Source organism: Engystomops pustulosus, chromosome 7, assembly GCF_040894005.1.
Source record: "Engystomops pustulosus chromosome 7, aEngPut4.maternal, whole genome shotgun sequence".
Classification (NCBI taxonomy): domain Eukaryota; kingdom Metazoa; phylum Chordata; class Amphibia; order Anura; family Leptodactylidae; genus Engystomops; species Engystomops pustulosus.
The window spans coordinates 112710486-112734246 of NC_092417.1; the positions used below are offsets into that span (position 1 = coordinate 112710486).

General features: G+C 41.9%; 2 protein-coding genes across 2 annotated transcripts; one reads left to right on the plus strand and one right to left on the minus strand.

Annotated features, from left to right (window-relative positions):
- Window positions 1-3993: 3993 nt before the first annotated feature.
- Window positions 3994-11716, minus strand: NUDT21 (nudix hydrolase 21). Its single transcript, XM_072117613.1, has 7 exons — window positions 11454-11716; window positions 10561-10761; window positions 6677-6740; window positions 5704-5793; window positions 5009-5084; window positions 4389-4503; window positions 3994-4246 (listed from the first exon to the last, which is right to left on the minus strand). The coding sequence occupies exons 1-7, from the start codon at window positions 11567-11569 to the stop codon at window positions 4225-4227; spliced, it is 684 nt and encodes a 227-aa protein (XP_071973714.1). The 5' UTR covers window positions 11570-11716; the 3' UTR covers window positions 3994-4224.
- On the plus strand, window positions 11701-22651 carry OGFOD1 (2-oxoglutarate and iron dependent oxygenase domain containing 1). Its single transcript, XM_072117612.1, has 13 exons — window positions 11701-11931; window positions 12360-12505; window positions 13759-13805; window positions 15408-15508; window positions 16546-16662; window positions 18639-18730; window positions 19267-19395; window positions 19485-19598; window positions 19697-19776; window positions 19851-20077; window positions 20501-20629; window positions 20838-20896; window positions 22441-22651. The coding sequence occupies exons 1-13, from the start codon at window positions 11778-11780 to the stop codon at window positions 22600-22602; spliced, it is 1557 nt and encodes a 518-aa protein (XP_071973713.1). The 5' UTR covers window positions 11701-11777; the 3' UTR covers window positions 22603-22651.
- The last annotated feature ends 1110 nt before the right edge of the window (window positions 22652-23761 follow it).

Sequence of the window (23761 nt, forward strand, 5' to 3'; positions counted from 1 at the left end):
TAAGTACCCTCACAGTACAGCCCAAATATCCCTGCCATGTAAGTACCCTCACAGTACAGTACTAATATCCCCTGCAATATAAGTGCCCTCACAGTACAGCCCTAATATCCCTGTCATATAAGTATCTGCACAGTACAGTACTAATATCCTTATCATATAAGTACCCTCACAGTACAGCCCAAATATCCCTGCCATGTAAGTACCCTCACAGTACAGCCCTAATATCCCTGCCATATACGTACCCTCACAGTACAGTACTAATATCCCCTGCAATATAAGTGCCCTCACAGTACAGCCCTAATATCCCTGTCATATAAGTATCTGCACAGTACAGTACTAATATCCTTATCATATAAGTACCCTCACAGTACAGCCCAAATATCCCTGCCATATAAGTACCCTCACAGTACAGCCCTAATATCCCTGCCATATACGTACCCTCACAGTACAGCCCTAATATCCCCTGCAATATAAGTGCCCTCACAGTACAGCCCTAATATCCCTGCCATAGAAGTACCCTCACAGTACAGTACTAATATCCCTGCCATATAAGTATCTTTACAGTACAGTGCTAATATCCCTGTCATATAAGTATCTTCACAGTACAGTATTGAATGGGTTAACCCGAAATAGCTTCGGCTCTTCGTGAGACCCGAAGCTACCATGGCGATGGATCGCTGCTCCCGGATGACATCACGGGGAGCGACGATCCACGGTAAGATGGCGGTGCCCGCACCTTTGCCGGCGGCAATCAGCGGTAAAACACCCGCGATCAGTGCCGGCACCGATCGCGGGTGTTACCGGTAAGCCTTTGCTGCAATATGCAGCAAAGACTTACCGGCTATGGAGAGGGCTCGGCCCGCGAGCCCTCTCCATCTACCGGGACCCGACATGTGACGTACTATTACGTCACATGTTGGGAAGGGGTTAAAGTACCTAAACTCATTTTGCGCTTTTACTGTAAATCCTTTAAGACAGTAGCAGCCTCTCTAACAACCCCAAAAGCCTCTTTGATACTCTTCACTCCCTACTAACAACAAAGGTGCAGCCACCCGTCACAGACCCTGGGGCTGAAGATCTGGCCACTTACTTTAAAGATAATATTGATTGCATTTGTCAGGAAATAGTTGCTCAATCTGCTCACTCTATAAATCCCCTTCTCTCTGGTGCCTTACCTTGTTCATTCTCTTCCTTTGAGCCAGTCACAGAGGAAGAAGTGTCCAGGCTCCTTTCCTTTGCTCGCCCCACTACCTGCATCCCTTCACATCTGGTACAGTCTCTCTCCCCAGCAGTCACTTCTCACCTTCAACCTCTCTTCTGGTGTTGTCTTCTTTCAAGCAAGAGGTTGTTACCCCATTACTAAAGAAACCTTCCCTGGACCCAACCAGTGCTGCTAACTACAGACCAGTTTCTAATCTCCCTTTCATCTCCAAACTCCTGGAACGCCTGGTCTTTTTCAACTAACCCGCTCTCTCTCAACTAAATCCCTACTATCTGGTTTCCGCTCTATGTTTTCCACTGAAACTGGTCTCCAATGATCTCCTCACTGCTAAATCCAAAGGTGACTATTCGCCCCTCATTATTTTGGATCTATCGGCAGCATTCAAAACTGTGGACCACCAGCTCCTCCTTAGGAGGCTTCGTGCCATTGGCCTGAAGGACATTGTACTCTCATGGTTTTCTTCCTCTCTGACCGCACTTTCAGTGTCTCCTTCTCTGGATCTTTCTCTTCTCATCTCATCTCCCTCTCAGTGTCGGGGTTCCTCAGGGCTCAGTCCTAGGTCCTCTTCTCTTTTCCCTATATACTGCCCCCATTGGACAAACTATCAGTAGATTTGGTTTCCAGTATCATCTCTATGCTGATGATACCCAGCTATATACTTCTGCAAGTAACATCACCCCTGACTTAATCCAGAACACTAGTGACCGTCTATCTGGTGTCTCTAACATCATGTCCTCTCTCTTCTTGTTACTTAATTTTTCTAAGACAGAACTTCTTATCTTTCCACCATCTACTAACCGACCCAACCCTGACCTCTCCATCTCAGTCTGTGGGGTCACTATAGCACTGAGACAGCAGGCCCGATGTCTTGGGGTTGTGCTGGACTCTGATCTCTCCTTTTCACCATATATTCAATCTCTTGTTCGCTCTTGCTGCATGCATCTCAGAAACATCTCCAGAATCCGACCATTTTTGACAACTGAAACTTCTAAAATGCCAATTCACTCTCGACTAAATAATAACCCTTATCCACAAAGCTCTGAATAATGCTGCCCCTTCCTATCTCTCTTCTCTCATCCGAGTCTATCACCCTACCTGTGCTCTCCGATCTGCCAGTGATATTAGATTAATCTCTACCTTAATTCGAACCTCTCGTGCACGTCTCCAGGACTTCTCCCGAATTGCACCAATTCTCTGGAATGCCCTTCCCCGGACTCTCAGACAAATAGCCACCCTCCAAAGTTTCAAACGTGCTCTTAGGCAAGTCTATCACACTCGCTAACTGCATGAAATGTCAACTCTCCTTTTATGAATCCATCCTATGTCCTCCTCCTGTCTGTTATCCGGCAAACACCAGATATATACCAAGCTCCAGGCTTCTCTGCAGTCACTTTCACCTTGGACCTTATATATAAGATGGCGGCTGATGGCTGGTTCAAGCAGCAGAATTTTTATTTATTAAATTTTTATTTATTAAAATTATTTTATATTGTTCCCTTATAAAGAATGGCTGGACCAATCTCTTTTACCTCGTGTCACCCCCTCATCCTCATAGACTGTAAGCTCTTGCGAGCAGGGCGCTCACTGATATTGTTCCATATGACTGTTTGTAATGTAATATTATATTTGTATATGTCCCCTATGATTTGTAAAGTGCTATGGAATTTGATGGTGCTATATAAATAAACATTATTATTAATATAATAATCATCTTGTAAAATGCGAGTGTTGAAGAGCCGTATGAGCAATCGCTGGGTGTGGGGTGTAATACATTTTCATTAAGATGCCTGAGGGAGATGGGAACACACTAAATCCAGATATGAAACCTATCAACATTTTTACCTTGGCTGTAACACCCTGTTCTTCATAGTAATTACCTGTAGATGACACACTTGTAATTTACATTACAACATAAGGCTGTGGTCTGCCATGTTTTTGTATGGCAGTGCCACAAATATATTATGGTAAACTACATAGGGTCAGCGGTGATTCCACTCTAATCATAGCAAAAAAACAGCCTGGCTGGGAATACTGTAGTGGCATACTTGATCTACTTCGTATCTACTACCAGCTAAGCTTGCACACTGCAGGGTAAACTACACACCATCTGGGGCTTGGTGCGTTAACGTTTCACCTCTTCAGGACACACCACTCTTTTCCATTTATGTTTTTCACTCCCTGCCTTCCATAACTTTTTTTGGCAGATTAGGTTGTCACGTTTTAAAGGATGAGCTGATGTTTTCATGGATAACATCAACTGTGCAATCTTTAGATCACTTTTTATCAAAATTTGCAGAGTAAGATAAAGAAAAAGTGGCATTTGGCCTTTTTTTTCCAGTTACGGTATTCACCATATGGGATAATTATTTTTAGATTTGTATAGATCAGGCACATCTAACAGGTCTATGATTTTATTTATTCCTTTATATATGCGTTCTAGGGAAACAAAAGAGATTTTAACTTTGACCTTTATTTTTTTTTCTTTATAGTATTTTCTTTAATTTTACCATTATGAATTAGCAGTCAAAAACCATAAACTAGTGTACATACATATATATGCATATACAGTATATATATTTTATAGAAAAGCAATGTTTCTGAACAACCGTCCTTATGTAGGCAGCCATTTTGGGGCAAGTGTTGAGAAACCATACCATGTTAATTTTCTTTTTATTAAATTGCTGCGACCAAATGAAGTACCTGCTTAGGTAACTACCATATATAGAATTGTCTAAATACATTTGGGGAAAAAAAAAAAGAATTGACAAACGGAGAAAAAAAAAAACATTTAATTGTGTAAGAAAACCAAATGGTACATGAAAAAATAAAACCAGTAACACATCTTGCTGCTGTGTATTTTGGTACAGTCTATCCACTGTGACAGCATCAAGTTAGGTATATTTAACAAAAAAAAAATGATTACGCCAAGGTTCCCACACTATAAAGCTGTTCTCACAGAGACCGCTTTCCCACAAGTTGTATCCCAGAATTCACAGTTGTCCTCAGTTGTAAATAAAGTTAAACCTGTGGATGATACAAGACATTAATACAGTAAATATTATGGACCAATTGAGCCTTTTATGTCTACATATTGATATAAAAGTATATGTACATATACATATCTCTATAAAAGTAGGAAATCATATAACGTAGAGAGTGAGCTTACCTGCTAAGAAGTTGTGGAAGGCTGGAAATTATGGGTCCATAGCCAGGGGCATTGTCATACAATTCAAACAAAGGGGCAGCAACAAGCTTGTAATTTTTAGGAACAGCAAATAATGCTACAAAAACAGAGAGAGATAAAAAAGGTAATAAGACAATTTTTGTATCCAGTAGTAAGAGGTCAGAAGGAAATGGATAAGACTCAGTAATCAGACTTTATCGTTAATGTAACACAATTGGGATCTATGTAGAAAACATTCACCTAAACCCATATGACTCAAGAGGGACCCGTTCTAGATAACTGAGGGATTGCCTCTTCACTCAATACTAAGAGTGTGTAGATAATATCTGTGCAGAGTGCTGGGGTATCTCTGGCATTCCCATTCACCCATGCTCGACCTCCTGCTCCATCAGTCAGTGAGAACTAAACCTCCATTTTCATAATCGGTGGGGATACTAGCAATCGGACCTCCACCATTCAGATAGCTATCCCCTATCCACAGGGTTGGGGTTATCAAACTTGGTAAAACTCATGTGAGGAGTACATGAGATTACATAATCTGAAATGAAAGGAAGAGTGAAGTCTTATGTCTACTGGACGCTAATAGATCTACTAGCACTTACCTTTCTCCTGAAGTTGCACCAGGAACAACTTCTTGTGTTCTTTTGGCTTTGTAATATGTGCAGGAATATATGGATACTGTAGACACAAATAGATAAGATGAAGTACACTGATACACTGAGGGGAATTTATCAAAGTGTGGCTGGGTATGCAAGTCTAATGCTAGAAAACACCGGTCTTTTGCTGTGCCAGATTTATCCCTGTGATGAGAAATTGTGGAGCAGTGTAAGGGCTCATGCACATGACCGTCAGGGGGACGTATGTACGGCCGCAAGCTTGCATTCGTACATACGTCCACATAGACGGCTGGGTACGCAACAAGCGCTCACCGTAGCCGCAAAAAGATAGAGCCTGTTCCATCTTTGGCTGTATCGACATCCGGCTACTATTTGCTATGGAGGGGGGCGGGGGTGAGCAGCACTCACCCCCTCCTCCTCTGAGCGCCGACGTGTGGCCGCAGGGCTAAGGCATGGAGGACATACGTTAGTGTGAATGAGCCCAAAGACTGTTGAGTTCTTCTTTAGACCTTCTTTTAGTTTGTCTAAACACACACAGACTATTTTCCCTTAGTAGGGAAAAAAAGTTAAATAAAAGTTCTTGAAGCCTTTGTATATGTAGACCGTCTCAAGTGGATTAATAAATTGTCCCTATTGTGTTTTTCAGCCTCAGCAGCTAAGTTTAGCTTTAAAAGACAAACCTGTGGTGGTTCAAAGTTTGGTCTCCACCAGTTTCCAATGCAGTCATCGATGACCCAGTCCTGCTGCACCCCATCCTGACGGCCAAGGATCTGCAGAACACAAGATATCTGCTTGAGAGCTACATTCAATTACTAAGCTATTGCAAAGTAAAGACAGGTTTTCACTGGATGCATAATATACAGCTACATTAACAATAATTTTCCCAATTTGGTTTGATAAATTTGTCCGTATTTCTCATTTAAACTGAACTGTAATTACATAAAGTCTAACATGTCATAGAAGACCCTTTACTCCCAACCCCTATTTCTGGATCTTGAGCAGTACAGGGTTTATATAATGTATGTATCCCATAAATAATTCTCCAAGAAAAGATGGAAAGTACTGAAGGCATCCCAGCATTCACTCTGCAACTTAGACACATAACAGATGTCTTTAGAAGTAACCTCTCAGCACTGTAACACTGTATTTCTAAAAAGAAAATTCAATTTTGATTTTCTTGCACTAAAAAAAATAAAAATAAAATAAAATTAGACTAGATGTGTCTCATATATGATCCACTCACTTTGTGTGCGCCTAATATAGGAGTAGCTGATAGTACTCTAGCATGTCAATCCCTTTGTCTAAGAGAAATATTGCTTAGTCTTGGTCTAAAGCTAATTTAATACACTGCATTATTCTATTCATTCTGACCAAAGCTACAAACGTGTGCATTCACTGGCCGCAGCCCTTGTCCACTCATGTACCCATGACAGAAGAAATGTCTGCCACAGCCAAAAACATAAACACAGGCTGGAATAGAACCTGCTCCACAATTTGTGGCTTGAACAGTTGGCTCATACACGGGGCCAAGAAAACAATGCTTGACATTGATTGCGATGCAGTTTTAACTGCAACGTGTGACTGCACCCTCAAGCACCATCACATCACTTCCACACACGCATCCACTGGTAGGCAATACAGATATATACATACTTCAGTCATGAGGCGCTTTAACCCTTCTACCTCGTCCTCTCCAGGGTTCAGTTCTCCCCCAGGCCTAAAAAAAAAAAAGCTTTTAATTAATAACTAAACATAAAGACAAAAGGGAGTCATTTGATTTAACCCAGACAGTGGAAACTTACAAGCAACATCCCCTCCAACTGGTGCAGGAATGTGCAGATACACCAGTCAGTCATATGATTTATGGAAATGGAATTCATTGAAAATGTAAATGTAGACAGAAACTAAACAATATCTCTCCCAAATAGTAAGAGGTAGAGATTATCATGCCATCCTGTATGGGGCTGCTACACAGATTCAGGGGCACTTAGAATTTTCCTTCTAGCCCCCAGGTGCGGAGATAACATTCCCAGGTTCTGACCATTGTAATCTGTGTTTGGTCAGAGAGGAGGAGCTGGGGCTAATCCCCTGGAGGAGGAGTGTTATGCTAATCTTCTCTCATACTGTCCAATGTATGGCAGGGCATTTCAGAGAAGCTATTATGAATCTTGAGCTGTAAGTTTTTTTTTTATCTAATGGCTGTGTTCACACACATTCTGCTAATATTCTGTTGACCTTGGGGCTTATTTACTAAGGGTCCGCGAATCGCACTTTCGACGGCTTTTAGCCATTTTCGGTATTTGCGCCGCTGTGACAGGTATTTAGATGGGGATTTGTGTTGCACGCGATCAGAATTTGTCGCCAACTTTCATGCAACAGATATCGGGGGGAGGGCTGTGGAACGATCCGACAGATTCAGACTGAGCGCATTATGTAACTTTAAAATTGTGTTGCAAGACAATGCACTTACATACACCGGGAACAAGAAGGTGAACTCCGGCGAGCCTGAGCGGGGAAGAGACACATGCAGGAAATCGGACGCACAGCAGGGATCGCGCAGGACCGGGTAAGTAAACGTGCCCTACATAATCACAATGTTTCTGCAGTTTTGCTTATGGTTGTGCTTACGCAGCGCTTGTTTCCATTTTGCTCTTACGTCCCTTTCGCGCTTACGTTACGCTTATACAGTGTTTGCATTATGGTTATTCTTACACACCGTTTGCGTCACGGTAACGCTTTGCTGCATTTGCGGTACACTTTCACCTATATGCCGTTTGTCTCACATTTATGTTTGCGATTATGCGTACGCACCATTTGTGGCAGGTTTACGTGCATGCAGCATTTGAGGTGCATTTAAGCATATGCAGATTTTCCGTTTATGTTGAATTTGCGTTGTGTTTAAGCTTATGTGGTATTTGCCTTGCCGTCACCTTTATGCTTACATAGCATTTGCGTTTATGTCGAGTTTCACTTTGTTTTTGCTTATGTAAACGGCACTTGCTTTTATGGCAGATATAACTAATAACTCTGCAACCGCGGGGGCTAGAAGGAAAATTCAAAGTGCCCCACCGAATGGAATGCTAATCTCCATATAAGTGAGGTAGTGAAAGGTCCTCTTTAACATGCAGTGATAGTATAACATGAAAGTAGGGCATTTAGGTGAAACCATGCAAAGGTGATTACCTTATCTCAAACAATTTATTGAAATCTAAGCCAGCAACAGTGGTGGGCATACTCCCATAAAAATACAATAATGTCTCAATAACTTGTCCCATGCCTTAGGATGAAGACACACATGGCGTTTTTGGGCCGTTTTTACTAAGTGCGTTTTCAGATCGTTAAAAAACGCATGCGTTTTTAACGATCTGAAAACGCACTTAGTAAAAACGGCCCAAAAACGCCATGTGTGTCTTCACCCTTAAGCCTTAACTACAGCTTCACAAAAAAATATCTCATGTTGTTCACAAGACGACCAATTCTCTGCTGAGGCGGCATACCAATCTTATTGAAGGCAGCCATCAGGTTATTGACGCTCTACGATACAGATTTACAAGCCTGTACATAACAAATCAGCTGATCTATAACTGATAGTTGCATCTCACCAATAACTATATATGTGGTAGGAACACTGGAAAAAACACATACCAACCAAAAACAACCAGGCCAGTGTCATATACCAAGTACAATCATAATAACAGATAAAATCAGAAGAATTTTATTGGTGTGCATTAAAACATGTAAAAAGTCGTCCATGAAGATGAAATCTGTCACTGATATTTGTGTCACTCCCATACAACTGAATAGAGTGGCAGGACACAAGTTCAACCTGCTCTCAAAATGTCTGGGAGTCTGATTCTTGTAATTGGTGGGGGTGCCAGAAATCAGGCCTTCACTGATCAGCTTACTGTCCCCTATCCTATGGATGGGGGATAACTTGAAACAAACCTTTTAGGTTCCCCTGTAAAGGTTAGTATACCTTTTTTGATGTTTGAGAGTAGTTAAATTGTAGAAGGAATAACAAAACTCCACAAAACAAAGCCATAAAAAATATGATCAAATATAGGTATACAATTATATACTAACACAGACATATCAGAAGCTAAGACAGGTTCTCCAACTCCAAGACGTGGGAACGTGATGGAATGAATAGATTTTTCCATAGCATCCCACAGGTGTTCTACGGAATTTGGATCGGTGTCAGTTGGACGCCAAGACAATTTCTTTAACTCTGTTGTACCCCTAAAACAATTGAACTATTTCAGCAACCTGACATGTTGCCAATATGTTGATGAAAGAGAAGACCATTAACACTTAACTCTAAAGTTATAATGATTTTACCAATGCGAGTCCTCCTTTAAAAAGAAACAGAACGATGCCCATATTGTGCTTCTCATCCTTTTCTTTCCAAAATTATAGCATTTTCTGTTCTGAAAGTGTTTGACAAAACATTTTCAAACCAGAGATTAAGTGGGCTGAGACGAAGCACTTCCTGCATCTGCCCAGAAGCCAAGTCCAATTCACTTTGGCCACAGATGCCATGATGCCTTGTGTTCTCTCATTAAAGAGGACCTGTCACCGCGGAAAACCCACTGAACAAATGTGCCCCCCCATAATACTCCCCCCCAGCCCCTTTCTCCCTAGCAGTTTTTTTTTTAAATTTATGTGCAGTAAATTGATTTAAAACGATCCGACTTCTTACCAAATGAGAGGTCGGATCGTGACTGCTGGCAGCACGACAGATACACGATCCGAACTCTTATTTGGTAAGAGGTCAGATCGTTTTAAATCAATTTACTGCACATAAATTTAAAAAAAAACTGCTAGGGAGAAAGGGGCTGGGGGGAGTATTATGGGGGGGCACATTTGGTCTGTGGGTTTTCCGCGGTGACAGGTCCTCTTTAAGTAATATATCAGCAAATCCAGTGAGATTACTACAAGTAAATCCAATGAACTCTGCACAGTGCATGTAGTGTATAGCCTGTGCTGTATGAGTACTAAGAGATAACAGGTTCTCTAGACTGTGCAGAAAATGCTGAGTACAAGGTGGTGGAGCAGAATGAGTTGCAGAGAGAGAGAATAAAAGTGCTGTAGAATAACAGACTGGGATGGAGTTACTGATAAGGAAAAGGGGAGATCTTGTACCTCACAAATCTTTGTAGGAAAAATTTGCATCCACAGCACGGAAAACACTGAAATATGCCACATACACAGAGAGCACGGTCACATGACCTCCTCCTCTGTGAGCAGCAGACCCCCCACTTCTCCCCCACCTTGTACTCTACAGTTGTTTACAGGATGGTCTCCAGGGCTTGTCAGCACAGAGATAATAGGAAAAGTTTTTCTATATCCCAAGAGATGATTTGTGAGAAAAAAAACTTTACAGTGTAAAAAATAGAAGTCTGCTACAGCAGTGAAGGGATACCAGGGAACAGAGTCCAGGGCTGTTACCCAATAATGTGTGAAGCTTTGTATTATTGAAACCATGTATGTAGCAAAGTAACCCAGAAGGTCAGCAAAGTAATGAAGGTCCAACTTACAGTTTGAAAAATGTGGTTCCCAACTGCAACAACAGCACATGGGGTAATCTGTGTTCATGTACGATCAGGACACCCTCCACAGTGCGCCTCATTCCAATCTTATCAAACTCTTCCCGCATTCGCTGGAATCGTGCAGCCACAGAGCTGTCCTTCTCATACAGGGGCTCCTTAGTACCAAATGTGTAGTTTGTCAGAGGATACCTGAAGAAAAGTGGGTCATAAGTATTTATTAACAAATGTAACATTTAATGAGACAAAGCTCATCTCCTATCCTCTGCCGCAATGTGAACGCAGCCTTATAGTCAAGAACTGCACTCACAATTCTGAGTTAGAATTTCACTGCTTGTTCAGTGTCTGCACAAATCTTACTTTTTTATGAATACGACAGTTATATTAGTAACAATAATTTTGAATGTATACATTTAATGCATTACTGTATTAAAGGAGTCAAAGATTGATTCTCCTTTTTCAGTGGGCTAAACACAAAGATGTGTGCTGCCATATTCCTTTTACCTACACAAAACTAAAACCATAGCATGTGGTTCCACACTCACAAGCCTCATTGAATAGGGATAACAATGTGCACACCCATCCGTGTTTGGGTTCCAGGCTGCTGATATTTGTTTGATGTTCCTGATGAGTATCGGTCAATCAATATTACCCATTAGAGGTTTGTACACAGGATCCCCATCACCCTTCCTTATGACAATCAATTAGTAAGGACTGTGTCTAGCACCGCAGTTCCCAGCAATGAAGTCCTATTCAATGAATGGGACCGAGCTGCAATGGCCGACCACTGCCAGCAGATCAGCCCTGTCTATGTGATGGTCTGTAATGCAGGTTGTGTGTGTCACACAGAGCACAATGTGTAGCCCCAGCAGTCCCCAGCTCACAGGTTTATGGTCCTCTCCAGGGTCAGGGGCTTGGTTTGCGGCAGGTACTTGTTCCCAAACTGGTTGACACCCCTCGGCCACCCGGTCTGCGAGCGATTAGGAGGAATGACCGACATCCTTCCGCTTTCCTCCGGGATCAGTCCTACACCTGTGCGATCTCCCCTTCACCGATTCCGGAGCAGTACGGAGCAGGACAACGGGTGCGCGGGGACGATCGCGTCACTTCCGGTTACGAGAGGAAGCGTCGTCATAGCGCTGCGACGCTTTTCGGGAGCATCATGGGAATAGTAGTCCTAGTGTATAGTGTAAAGGCTGGTGGGGGGAATGAGCGGAAAGCGGCGGCAGGCAGGAGAGAAGGATGGGGACAGTAAGAAGGGCAGGCGGCAGGTGAAGGCTGAGCTGTCCGCCGCTCTGGGGCTGCAGGCTGGGCGTGAGGAGGCCACGAGAGCCTGGGAGAAGAGGGAGGTTGCACAGTGCGGTGAGTGGGGACACGTGTGATCCACAGCTAATCTCTGTGCACTACACCTTGTACAGCAGTATCCGATACTTAAAGGGGAATTATTGATAGAACTGCGCAGCATGCTGCTCACTGGCCACACATGAGCTAGTCATTGGCTCACAGCACGTCCCTGTCCCTGTGTCTGCCTGTCATTGCTGTGAACAGGAGAAGTGAGGAATTGGTAAAGATGGATGTAGGTGTTTTTTGCAGCAGATTACTCTGCAATTTTAAGTGTAATTTGCGTCAGTACACAGCTCTGAGGCCAAACACTCTTCAGGGTTGTAGATTGTGGTCTAATCTTTGTGGTGGACTTTTATGTTGCTATAAGCCCCTTTAATCAGCTGTTATATGTGTGATATATAGAGCAAGAGAAGATGTATGCTTGATGACCATCTGCTCTCTCTTAGGCTCTGTGGTCTTGGATCCTGTCCCCTTCCAGCATTGCATTATTCATTCCTTCATTGAAAACTCTGAGTTTCTTGATGGGTTAAAGGAAGAATTGCTGGCCTTAAGCTTCCATGAAAAATCTAATGATCTGTACAAATTCCAGCAGGTACAACAAACCGCAAGTGTACACTATGTCTATAAGATGTTATGACGGAAAATTTTAGGGAACGGGTCAAGCTAGGCGCTTGAGAGACGTGCACATATGAGGCATATAGTGTTTCAGGGAGGTGTTGCAGAGTCTAGCCCCGAAAGTGGATGGGCATCCAGTGAGAGTATGAGAGCAATTGGAAAATTACAGGGTAAATTCAAAGAGACGCTACATTGTTCCAACAATGTCTTCTATATGGATGTAGTGCGTCTTTGAATTTACCCCGTAATTTTTCCAATTGCTCTCATGTCTATGAGCTGTGTAGAGCAGGTGAAACCCAGAATACAAAGTTGTATTTATCAGGGAATACTGCCACCACATGGCCATGTCTGATATTGCATATGGCCTTGAGGCTGCTGTAAAGTACAGGCAGTCCCCGGATTACATACAAGATAGGGTCTGTAGGTTTGTTCTTAAGTTGAATTTGTATGTAAGTCAGAACTGTATATTTTATCATTGTAGCTCCAGCCCAAACTTTTTTGGTCTCTGTGACAATTGGATTTTAAAAATGTTGGGTTATCATAAGAATCAATATTAACACTAAAGCTTCATTACAGACACATGTGATAACTGTTACAGCTGTTCATTGTAGCCTAGGACTAAAGGACAATAAATTACCAATATCCAGAGGTCATATGTAAGTCGAGTGTTCTTAAGTAGGGTACCGCCTGTATATTGCTAATTGTTTCTATAGTTTAGGCAAAAAGGATCAGCAAAAAGTAATTTGTTTTCTCATGAGATTTTTACGTGCTTACAAAGAAAATTGGTGATTTATTCCCTTTAACCATGGCATGTAAATTTTTGGCTGTCTGATTTAGGAGAGATTGAGAACCACTGGCCTTTCAAGGCCTTAAAGGGAACCGATCACCTTGATATGCATTCCAATAATTCTATTGAGGTTTCTGAATGGTTGAACTGTGCCCCTTCTCCTTGCCCTCTTCTCTGCATCACTGCCCACCCATTCTTCACCGCGGTGCGCCTGTAGTTCTGGAGCCGGCCTGCTTGTCCTTGGCCTCCTCCTCACGTGCACCACGCATCTGCCTGTAATGTGCACCAACTGCACAGTGTGCCGCTGTGATAAAGAGCTAATGGTGCTGCACATTGTCATCTATAAGAGGAATGACACAATGCAAAGTTTTAGAAAGATGTTCCCACATTAAAACCAACAGTTATTACACAGTATTGTTTTATTGGTTATTTTTGTTTTATAGTCTGAAGATCTGAAAAGCAGGAAGGAGCCACACATTAGTGCATTACGGTGAGATCACCATTTATTTCTTTAGCCTTAAAGGTTTTCCTACTACTCACACTCTTCCCACTCATCCACAGGAGGGAGCAAGTGTCCCCTGGGTGTATGACTGATTGGGTCCCCTTTTATCACAGTGGGGTCTATGATTTCCATCACTTCATTCACTTATATAGGAGTGACTTAAAGTGACTCTTACAGTGACCACCACTTCAATGATCCGACTCCCAGTCTCATGATTGCTAGGAGTCACATCAGTCAAACCTATAGTGATCAGGAACTTCTCGTTGTCCTGTGGATATGTGTGCTCAGTTAACAGACCCTGAAGAAGGACCAATTGGAATACAAAAAAAAAAAAACTGTGGTATCCACTTATAGGTAGGGATGAAGTTAAAAGTGTTAGATGTTAGCTTTGTGTGTAGATCGCTATATATTGTAGTTCAGTGATTTTCAACCTGTGTGCCGCGGCACACTAGTGTGCCGCGACACATGGTTGAGTGTGCCGCGGGGAGCCCCTGTGTAGCGCTGCCGCCGTGCCATCGTGTTTTGGCCCCCATACTCACCAACAAGGCCCGCGTCGGCGATCCGCCCATCTTCCGTAGCTCATGCACCGCGCGGCCCATGTCACGTGACTGACGCGACCTGACGTCAGGTCGCGTAAGTCACGTGACATGGGCCGCGCGGTGCAGGAGCTACGGAAGATGGGCGGATCGCCATTAGGAGAGAAGTTACGCGGAAGAAGACATCAAGGGTAAGTGTATAAGGAAGGAAGCTAGGGTCTTTTTTTTTTTTTATTAGTAAAGGGAGGCTGGGGCTTTTGATTAGTAAAGGGAGGCCGCTAGGGCCTTTTGATTAGTAAAGGGAGGCCGCTAGGGGGCTCTTGATTAGTAAAGGGAGGCCGCTAGGGGGCTCTTGATTAGTAAAGGGAGGCCGCTAGGGGGCTCTTGATTAGTAAAGGGAGGCCGCTAGGGGGCTCTTGATTAGTAAAGGGAGGCCGCTAGGGGGCTCTTGATTAGTAAAGGGAGGCCGCTAGGGGGCTCTTGATTAGTAAAGGGAGGCCGCTAGGGGGCTCTTGATTAGTAAAGGGAGGCCGCTAGGGGGCTCTTGATTAGTAAAGGGAGGCCGCTAGGGGGCTCTTGATTAGTAAAGGGAGGCCGCTAGGGGGCTCTTGATTAGTAAAGGGAGGCCGCTAGGGGGCTCTTGATTAGTAAAGGGAGGCCGCTAGGGGGCTCTTGATTAGTAAAGGGAGGCCGCTAGGGGGCTCTTGATTAGTAAAGGGAGGCCGCTAGGGGGCTCTTGATTAGTAAAGGGGGCCTTTTATGACTGTTTTAGTGTCATTTTGTGCTATTTTGGTTGGTGGTGTGCCTCAGGATTTTCTAAGTATAAAAAGTGTGACGCAGCTCAAAAAAGGTTGAAAATCACTGTTGTAGTTTATGATAAAATCGCTAAGTAAGTGCTATCCCCTCGTGTGCCACTGATGTAGCATATACAATTGTGGGTGGTCAGGTAGCATATATGAATGTGCTAAAAATGTCTATATCCATAGTGCCACCTGATCTATGTGTCTTTCATACATCATCCCCTTAAACCTATTTCACAATTTTTTCACTCTAGGCACGTCCTGTTTGTAGATTTTCGTCAATGGCTTTCAGAGGTGACACATGTGGAACTGGACACAACCGTCGACATATCATGTGCTCAGTACAACTACACAGGTAAGTGAAGGACACATCCAGTCAGTGCAATGGTGCATCTATCATCAGTCCATATAATTTTATTATTTAAATATCTTTTTAAAATATAGTAAATGTAATTTGTATAGTGTCGTTTGAGAAATAAACCGCACTGTCTAGGTCAGTGAGGGCATATCTGAAACCTTAAAACTATTTATTTTTGGCAAAGTGCTAAACCAGTAGTTACCAATATCATTGAAATTAGGAGGGGACATTTAGATTATCATTTTAGCTTCCCTCCATGGCCATGTGAACAGGAACAATTATGGTACTTGATCTAATGATTCAACAGTGTTGACATTTTCTCACTTTTCCTGCTGTCCCAGGATGTTCAGGAAGTGACGCTAAGTATGGCACCTTCTGGGGCTGCAGGAGGAGTCCTTGAGTACTGACTGCTGAATCTGTGATGTGTCCGCAGAGAGGGCGCTAATTTACACCTCTCACAGCCGTTCCATAGGTTCGCCACCACTGGCCTCGACAATCTGCTTTAAATGGCACTTAAAAGTGTCTAAAATGCCAAGTGACGTGTTTATCAAAGGCCTTGTATAGTTACATGGCTTTGGAGAAATAGGCATTTCCTGACTTGCAATGATTATGGCACAATTTTCTGGCATAAATAAAACCAACAAATAGATGCTGCAGAGTTAATTCTGCTTCAGATCTACCACAAATTGGTGATGGGCGTCTATGGGGACGTATGTGAATATCCAACAGCACAACGGCTGTTTGAATGAGGCCTTACTTTTAGATAATGTGCCACAGAGTGCTCCAGATTATTGCACTGCACTGCTCGATAAGTGTGCACCTTTAACATACACAACACAATTCTGTCAAGTCACAATAATAAATGTGGTGCAAAGTCTGAATCGGCACAGGAAATGAAATTTTGTCGTGCAGCCACACCACATAATTGGCGCAAACAAATCTTATATATGTACAAGCTCCTTTTCAGTGCACAAGCAGTCAGAAACGTGGCGAAAACACTTTAATAAATGTGGGCCATTGTCTCTCATTTTTAGATACTCTGCTGTGCCATGATGATGAACTGGAAGGGAGAAGATTTGCCTTTATCTTGTATCTGGTTCCTGACTGGTGTGAGGCAGATGGAGGAACTCTTGACTTGTACAGCACAGATGGTACTATATGTCTTTCCTTCCTGTCAGATCTTCAAGACATGTATCTGTTATGTCACCTCTTCATAAGACCCCTAGGCCACGTTCAACGAACAGAAGATCTGCTTCATTTTAAAGTTATGTCTTATCGCATTTTTTTCCTTCATTGAAATGGATTGTTTCATCAGACACTTAACCACTATTCTTGATTCTATGATGTAAATGTTAGGTTTATGGTCCTCTAAAGGATCCCTATGAATAGTGCTCATGTGTGACTAGCACTCGATTTAGTTGCATAGGGATGCTGGAAAATGCAGTCTCAGCAGCCCTATGTAAGTGAATAGAGTATCAGCTACACATGAGCACTGAGGCTTCATTCAAAGGGACTTCCAGCTGGGGCTTCTCCTAACCTGATGGAAGTGGGTCCTATTGATCAGACTTCATGTGATCTGACACTACTCTATGGGTAGGGGATATGTTTTTGTGGTAGATTTCCTTTTAATGTGTTGTCCTATCACCAAATCAAGGATTGTAAACCAAGCACACTGACATATTGGTCTGTGCCCCCTCTTGCAGGATGTGCTTTTCTTTTAGCTTCTTATGCCCTTGTTTTTTAAGAAAAAAGGGCTTTAAAATTATGCATGGAACCCATGAGGCTCATTTGCATAATCTAAAATCCCCTTTTATTTAAAATCTACGGCATAAATAGCTAAAAGAACAGCAGATTCTGCCAGAAGAGGCGCATCTTTTAAGATGGATATATATGCTGAATGCAAAAAAGTGTCATCATAAAAATACATTACTAATAGTGACTATTTCATCGAATTCCTAACTCGATGTGCTAGAAACCCTTTTAAGGGCCAGTTTCTAAGTCAGTAAAGCGAAGGGCAACTGAATTGTTGTTCCCTGTGGTCTGCCTAGGCTAAAGCCTAAAGACAGCGGATCCACTTCAAATTGTCTAAAGAAAGGGTCTTGGAGTTGTTGCATAGGGTGTACAGGAGTTTGGAGGAGCGGAATGCCATGGTGCACATCATATTTTTTGATCTAACAAGTGCGTTCAACGCCATACAGCCATACATTTTATGTAAGAGATTAATGGACATTCATGTGAGTCAGGGTATGGTGAGGCTTAGGTCTGTACTTTCAGATCAGTTGATGAGCAGAGTTGGGGCCCCTCAGGGCACTGTTTTAACCCCTTTCCTTGTCAGTATTTATACTGCTGATATACGACATAATGACCATTGTCTCTTGCAGAAGTTTTCCAACGACACGGTTGTTGTCAGTTGTATACCAAAAGATAATGAACTGGAGTATAGGGAAACTCTGGCCAGATATGTGAGTTGGTGTTTGAGAAATGGGCTTTTGTTAAATATAGATAAAACAAAGGAAATAATTATTGATTGTAGAAAATCGTGGGTTGTGTAAAAATGCCAATGATAATTAACGGCACAATGGTGCAGGTGGCTCGTGAGTACAAGTATTTGGGGGTCAGTGTTGGCCAGAGATTGGACTGGCAGCGGCATATAAATTAACAGAAAAAGAAGGGAAATAGCAGGGCGTTTATGAGAGTAGCTCTTTATTACATAATTTTTACCAGTCAGGCTGAATAAGCTAATCGGGAGGGCAAGTTCTGTAGTTGAGCAGGAATTGGATGATTGTTGTGATGTGTTAGAAAAGAGTGTTGGCCATGTTCAGGAAAATTACTGAGAATTTGGAAAATCCAAATTATTATAAAAAAAATCCACAAACATGCAACTTGTCGATGCTAAATACAAAATTATGATATCAAGCAAATGCTTACCTGTGGGAGAAAATAAAGTGCTTGCAAATGTACATCCAGTCACTCCAAATAATTCCATGCACTCCTGTGTTAAGCTGTAGGGGTTTATGGAAAGACTACCTGTGTAGTAGATACTTCCCAAAAAGTATTGTTCAGTAACCTCCATCATAAAGAATGTATTTATGAGTACTAATATATTCTCTGGCTATTTCTTCTTCAGACCGAACACAACCTGGATCTATTGTGAAGTCTCTTGTCCCATCTTGGAATACATTGGTTTTCTTCGAGGTCTCTCCAATCTCTTTCCATCAGGTATTTGATGCAGGCTGTTACAACAATATTACAATTAGCTACTAATTTTTTGTAATCTATTGTGATTGTTTCACATCCGACAACAGGGGAACCTTAGACAGATTCTAAAACTCCTATTATTCTACATTGTTAAACCAACACAAAACTCCTGTGGTCCTGATCTATATTGCTCCATCTATTGTCCATTCTCTCATATTGAGGGAATTTTTCCAGCAGGTTAACATATTTTCCAAATTTTATTATACATGTGCTATTTGTTACAAGCATGTTACCTGAAATGACAGCATTTTATATCAAAATATAGCATATTGTAGGAGGATTTTTTTGCCATTTTTCACACAGGCTTTTCTAGAAGACATGAACATACATGTAATGAAATGGTAAACACCACAAAAATGCTTATTATCACTTTTAATTTCCAATGAAAAGCATTTATCAGCATATCGGCTGTCATTGTATGTCCTGTGCAATGTATGCAACCTGACCTCCATCCAATAAACCCAGGGACTAGTTTCATGCTAGTTTGACTGTTGCAGGTTTCAGAAGTGTTATCTGAGGATAAATGTCGCCTTTCAGTCAGTGGCTGGTTTCATGGATCCTCACTGGAGCGCCCTCCACGTTACCTGGACCCTCCACCTATCCGTAACCCCCACTTACCACGTGATGTATGATCAGAATATTTTTCCAGAAAGTTTTTGAGTTTACATATTATGTTGATTTTTTATTTATTTTTTTTCCCACTACTTTTCCACAGCATGAAATCCTATATGAGTGGATAAATCCAGTATACCTATCATTTGAGTATCAATCACAGATACAGGAAGAATTTGAAGACTCATCTGAAATTCTTCTGAAAGATTTCCTGAAGGTTTGTCTGATGACTGGTTATTGAGGGGTTAAGTAGGAAGTAAAGGAGAGGCTTTTGTAATTGACTGTGTAGAAAAAAAGTTCATTTCTGGTTTGCAGGAGGAGAAGTTCAGTGCCATTTGTGAAGCTTTGGAGACTCATAACATAAACTGGGAGCTGCTAGGTCCACCCAACCGAAGGTGAAAAATCTGGATTGTTGGAATCTGTTTATTTCCCCGTTTTGTAGTCCACTTACATTTTCGCTGTACAATAGATGTTATAAGAGGGCAAATGGAGAGTTACCTGAAGTGTTATCCGCTTGCATGGATCTCCTGCGTTCTGAGGCCTTTTTCCTGTTGCTCTCCAACCTCACTGGTCTGAAGCTGCATTTCTTGGCTCCAGACAATGACGATTCTGATGAAGGAGAAAGTTCCTCCAAAGACAATTCAAGGCCTTCTGCACAAGGAGTGGAGCAGGGGGCTTCTTCTGCTCAGTTGGAAGGTGAGTAGAGGAGCTACTTGTCTTTCGAGGCCTGTATTTTCATACAAACCCACTGCTACAGTATACACAACTACCTGAGCTCTGTAGCTACTCCATCTTTTATCTCCATCTCCATACGTCAGAGCCACATAATATCAGTTGAATATCCCTGCTATTACCCTCTCCCCTCTACATCTAGACAAAAATCGTCCCTGAGCGTGTCTAGTTGGTACAGGTTTGAATGTATTTTTAATCTATAACTTGGCTTGTGCCTGTGTCATTTGAACTCTATTAGAATGGGATTTTAGCCTCTGGATATATACTGATGGTTGACAAGAAAGGGATCATAAACACACATTTTATTGGTACAATTCTATCTGGAAAGAAGTTTCTAATCTATCCAATGGCAGTGTGTGCATGTATATAGTTGTCCCTATGTTACAGGTGACAAAGTCCCCACGTGCACTGGAGACCTGAGATTGTGGGAGCATGGACACTATACAATGATACACGACAATGATCCTGAGCGCCAGGAGTTTGCTCTAGACCTTTTCTTGTTCTGTGGATGTGAAGGTCAGTATATTCAGACACTTATGGCATTATGACAATGGCTAAATTTAATTGTTTCTACTTTCCTCCAAAATACAATATTTTGATTACTGCAAAAAGTTTTCAGCATAACATATCATTGGACTGGTCTCTGAGCGTGGTCAGCGTGTGGATAGATAACTGCCTGCTGTTTGGAGGGAGCTTATATTTACCTTTCTCTTTTCTGCTCCAGAATGGGAAACAGAATATGGGGGATTCACTTCTTATATCGCTAAGGAGGAAGATGAGGAGGTAATTATGGAAGCTTACTGGGGAATTTATTTATATTTTATATAAGTCTTGTTCTGTATTACCTGTGCAGGTTATACTATCTACTTTGAATGTATATAGATGAAATATGGGCAATTGCAGGTTGGCTCCATTGATATTTGGATAAATCTTTTGAGCAGCAAATCTGCATACAGCCACTGCATCTGCATAAAGGACAAAAGTCTAATCCAGTGCTGTTGTCCATAATAAACAATTGTTTATTTGGAAAAAGTTGAAATTTCCTGGCTTTTCACCAGAAAATATATAAATTTTTCATAATTTGTACATCAGAAAACGAGCAGGGCTGGTTTAACCATAGGGCAAAAGATGCAGATGGTTTAGGGCCCTGAAAGTATCCAATGTGTCGGCTTTGTATATCTACTCCTATCCTGCATATGGTCACAGCACAGTACTGTACTACTGCTCTTATTCTGCATATATGGAAGCAACAAAGTATTACAATTCCTATACTGCATATATCAGGGGTCCCCAAACTTTTTACACAGGGGGCCGTCACTGTCCTTCTCAGACCATTGGAGGGCCAGACTAAAGTGTAAAAATAAATGGCGGTACATGTGACTGCATCCTTAATTTACTGGGGGCCCCCCTCAATTAATTATTTAATATACTGCACCGCCTTGTGAACTGTTTTATATATATATATATATTGGCCCAATTAATTAATTGGGTCAATTAATTGTTAAATATTCTGGAACCCCTCTCCATTAATTATTGAATATGCTGCCCCCCCCATTAATTATAAGACTGCCCCTCATAATTATTTCCTATGCTGCCCCTGCACTATTAATTATTTCCTGTGCTGCCCATCCATCATTAATTCATGATGGGGGCATTATAGGAATTAATTATGTCATATATTGGGCCCTCTGCCCCAATCTTTTTACTGGCATTTTTTTTAAAAAAACAACAAAAAAGAAAAACCTTGTACTCCCCCCAGTCTCCTGCCGCGCGTCTTCTATTTTCGTGCCGCAGCCAGGAAGGAAGGGGTGTGCGGCCGCAAGATGACATTGTCACGTGGCTGCGCGGCCTAGTTCGTGGAGCGATGTGCACCGGCCACATCGCTCCAGTAATCCTGCTAGAGCGGCTGTTGTCGAACACAGTGGGGGCCCGGGCCCAAGCGACAGGGGCTGGATAGAAACAGGCCGCATGTGGCCTGCAGGCCGTAGTTTGGGGACCCCTGGTATATGGTTTTAAGGTATTAAAATTAGTTTCACATGGGATCAGGCACCTTGTGGTATGTATGAGACATAGCCTTACAAAATACTTGACACTTTACTGTTTATTTACCTTGCTTGATGTAGGTATATTCCAAGTGGTGGTGTTCTGTAAAACTGGTATAAGTGTTGGCATGGCCTTGACTATATTCTGCCATGCAGCCAACAAGACTTGCTACATGGAATTCCATATTTACCTAGCAGTGTGTACTATGTTCTCTCCCTCTCATGTCAATTATTTTCGCCCTGACTACCATCTTATCTTACTACTAAGCCCTTGTCTATTTGCAGCTCCTTACAGTGTACCCAGAGAACAACTGCCTGGCCTTGGTGTACAGAGACAAAGAAACAATGCGATTTGTGAAACATATAAACCACAGGAGTCTACAGAGAGCCAACAATCACACCAACTGCAGAGGATTCTGGGACTTTGCATTTGTGTACTATGAATGATCACAACTTAAACAGCAAGTGCTGCAGCCAAGAGTGCACCAGCCATGAGGCGAGTAAAAGGACACCTGTCATCAGGTTTCTGTCACCACTACCTGTTGCCTTTATCACATCACAGCCTTTATCTAGTCAATTTATACATTAATCATTGTAAAAATCATCTTTATTATGTAAATGAGGCTGGTCACATGGAGAGAGAGAGAAAGTGATGGCAGCCCTGTTCACCCTCCCCTCTCCTCCCCCTGCTCATGTCTGTGTGTAATGTATAGTAAAGAATTGATAGTGCATCCGGGGCACAGTCACCTCTTTACACCCAATTTCAGCATGGGTGTGAGACTCTCCATGAAGAACTAGCCTACAAAATAAAATATATTAATATTGAAGGGGGTGGGGGTGTTGTTTGCCTCAGGGAGTAGAGTTTCAGTTCACTCCTGGCTGCAGCACAATGTTTTGTACTGTCTCTTCTCCATGTGAATATAAAATCTAGGTTCTCTTGATGAAATCTTGTGTATTATTTAATGTTTATAGAAAGAAAGTGGGTTTTGAAAATACCATTATGAAAGGTGTGTATCCTGGTGAAAACGAACACTGCGCAATTGAAGATGGAAATTCTTTTTTTCAATAGAAACTTTTTTTTTTTTTTTTAAACCTTTCATTGAATAACATACAGACCTTTTATGAGAAAAATATATACAAGGACATGTACTAATACATGGTCTTTTGTTGTGCAGGGGCACAAAGTTATGCTTGGCATTTTCCCTTGTGCTGCTGGCAGGGTCCATTGCCAGTAAACTTCTAATGTGACAGTTTTGCAGAAGAGAAGAATTGGGCCCTTTTTCTAAGTGATACATACAAGAATGCTACAGCAGTTATTCCTACTGTTCTAATAAAGTGTATATGTGCCTTATACAGGTAACCAAATTGTGCAAAGTGAGAGAAATGCCATAAGTAATACAAATTCATATACTTTATTAAAAATTGTTAAATCAATATAATAAAATTGCTTAGGGGCCAGACAAGAACTCCTGAGAAAGGTTTTTCATACTCAAACATGGATTTTATAAGGTTTCAATAGGTTTTTATACAAAGTTTTTTAAAATCTATTCTTCAACATTTTGCCATATTCTGACACCAATAACTTTTTCATACTATGGTGTACAGA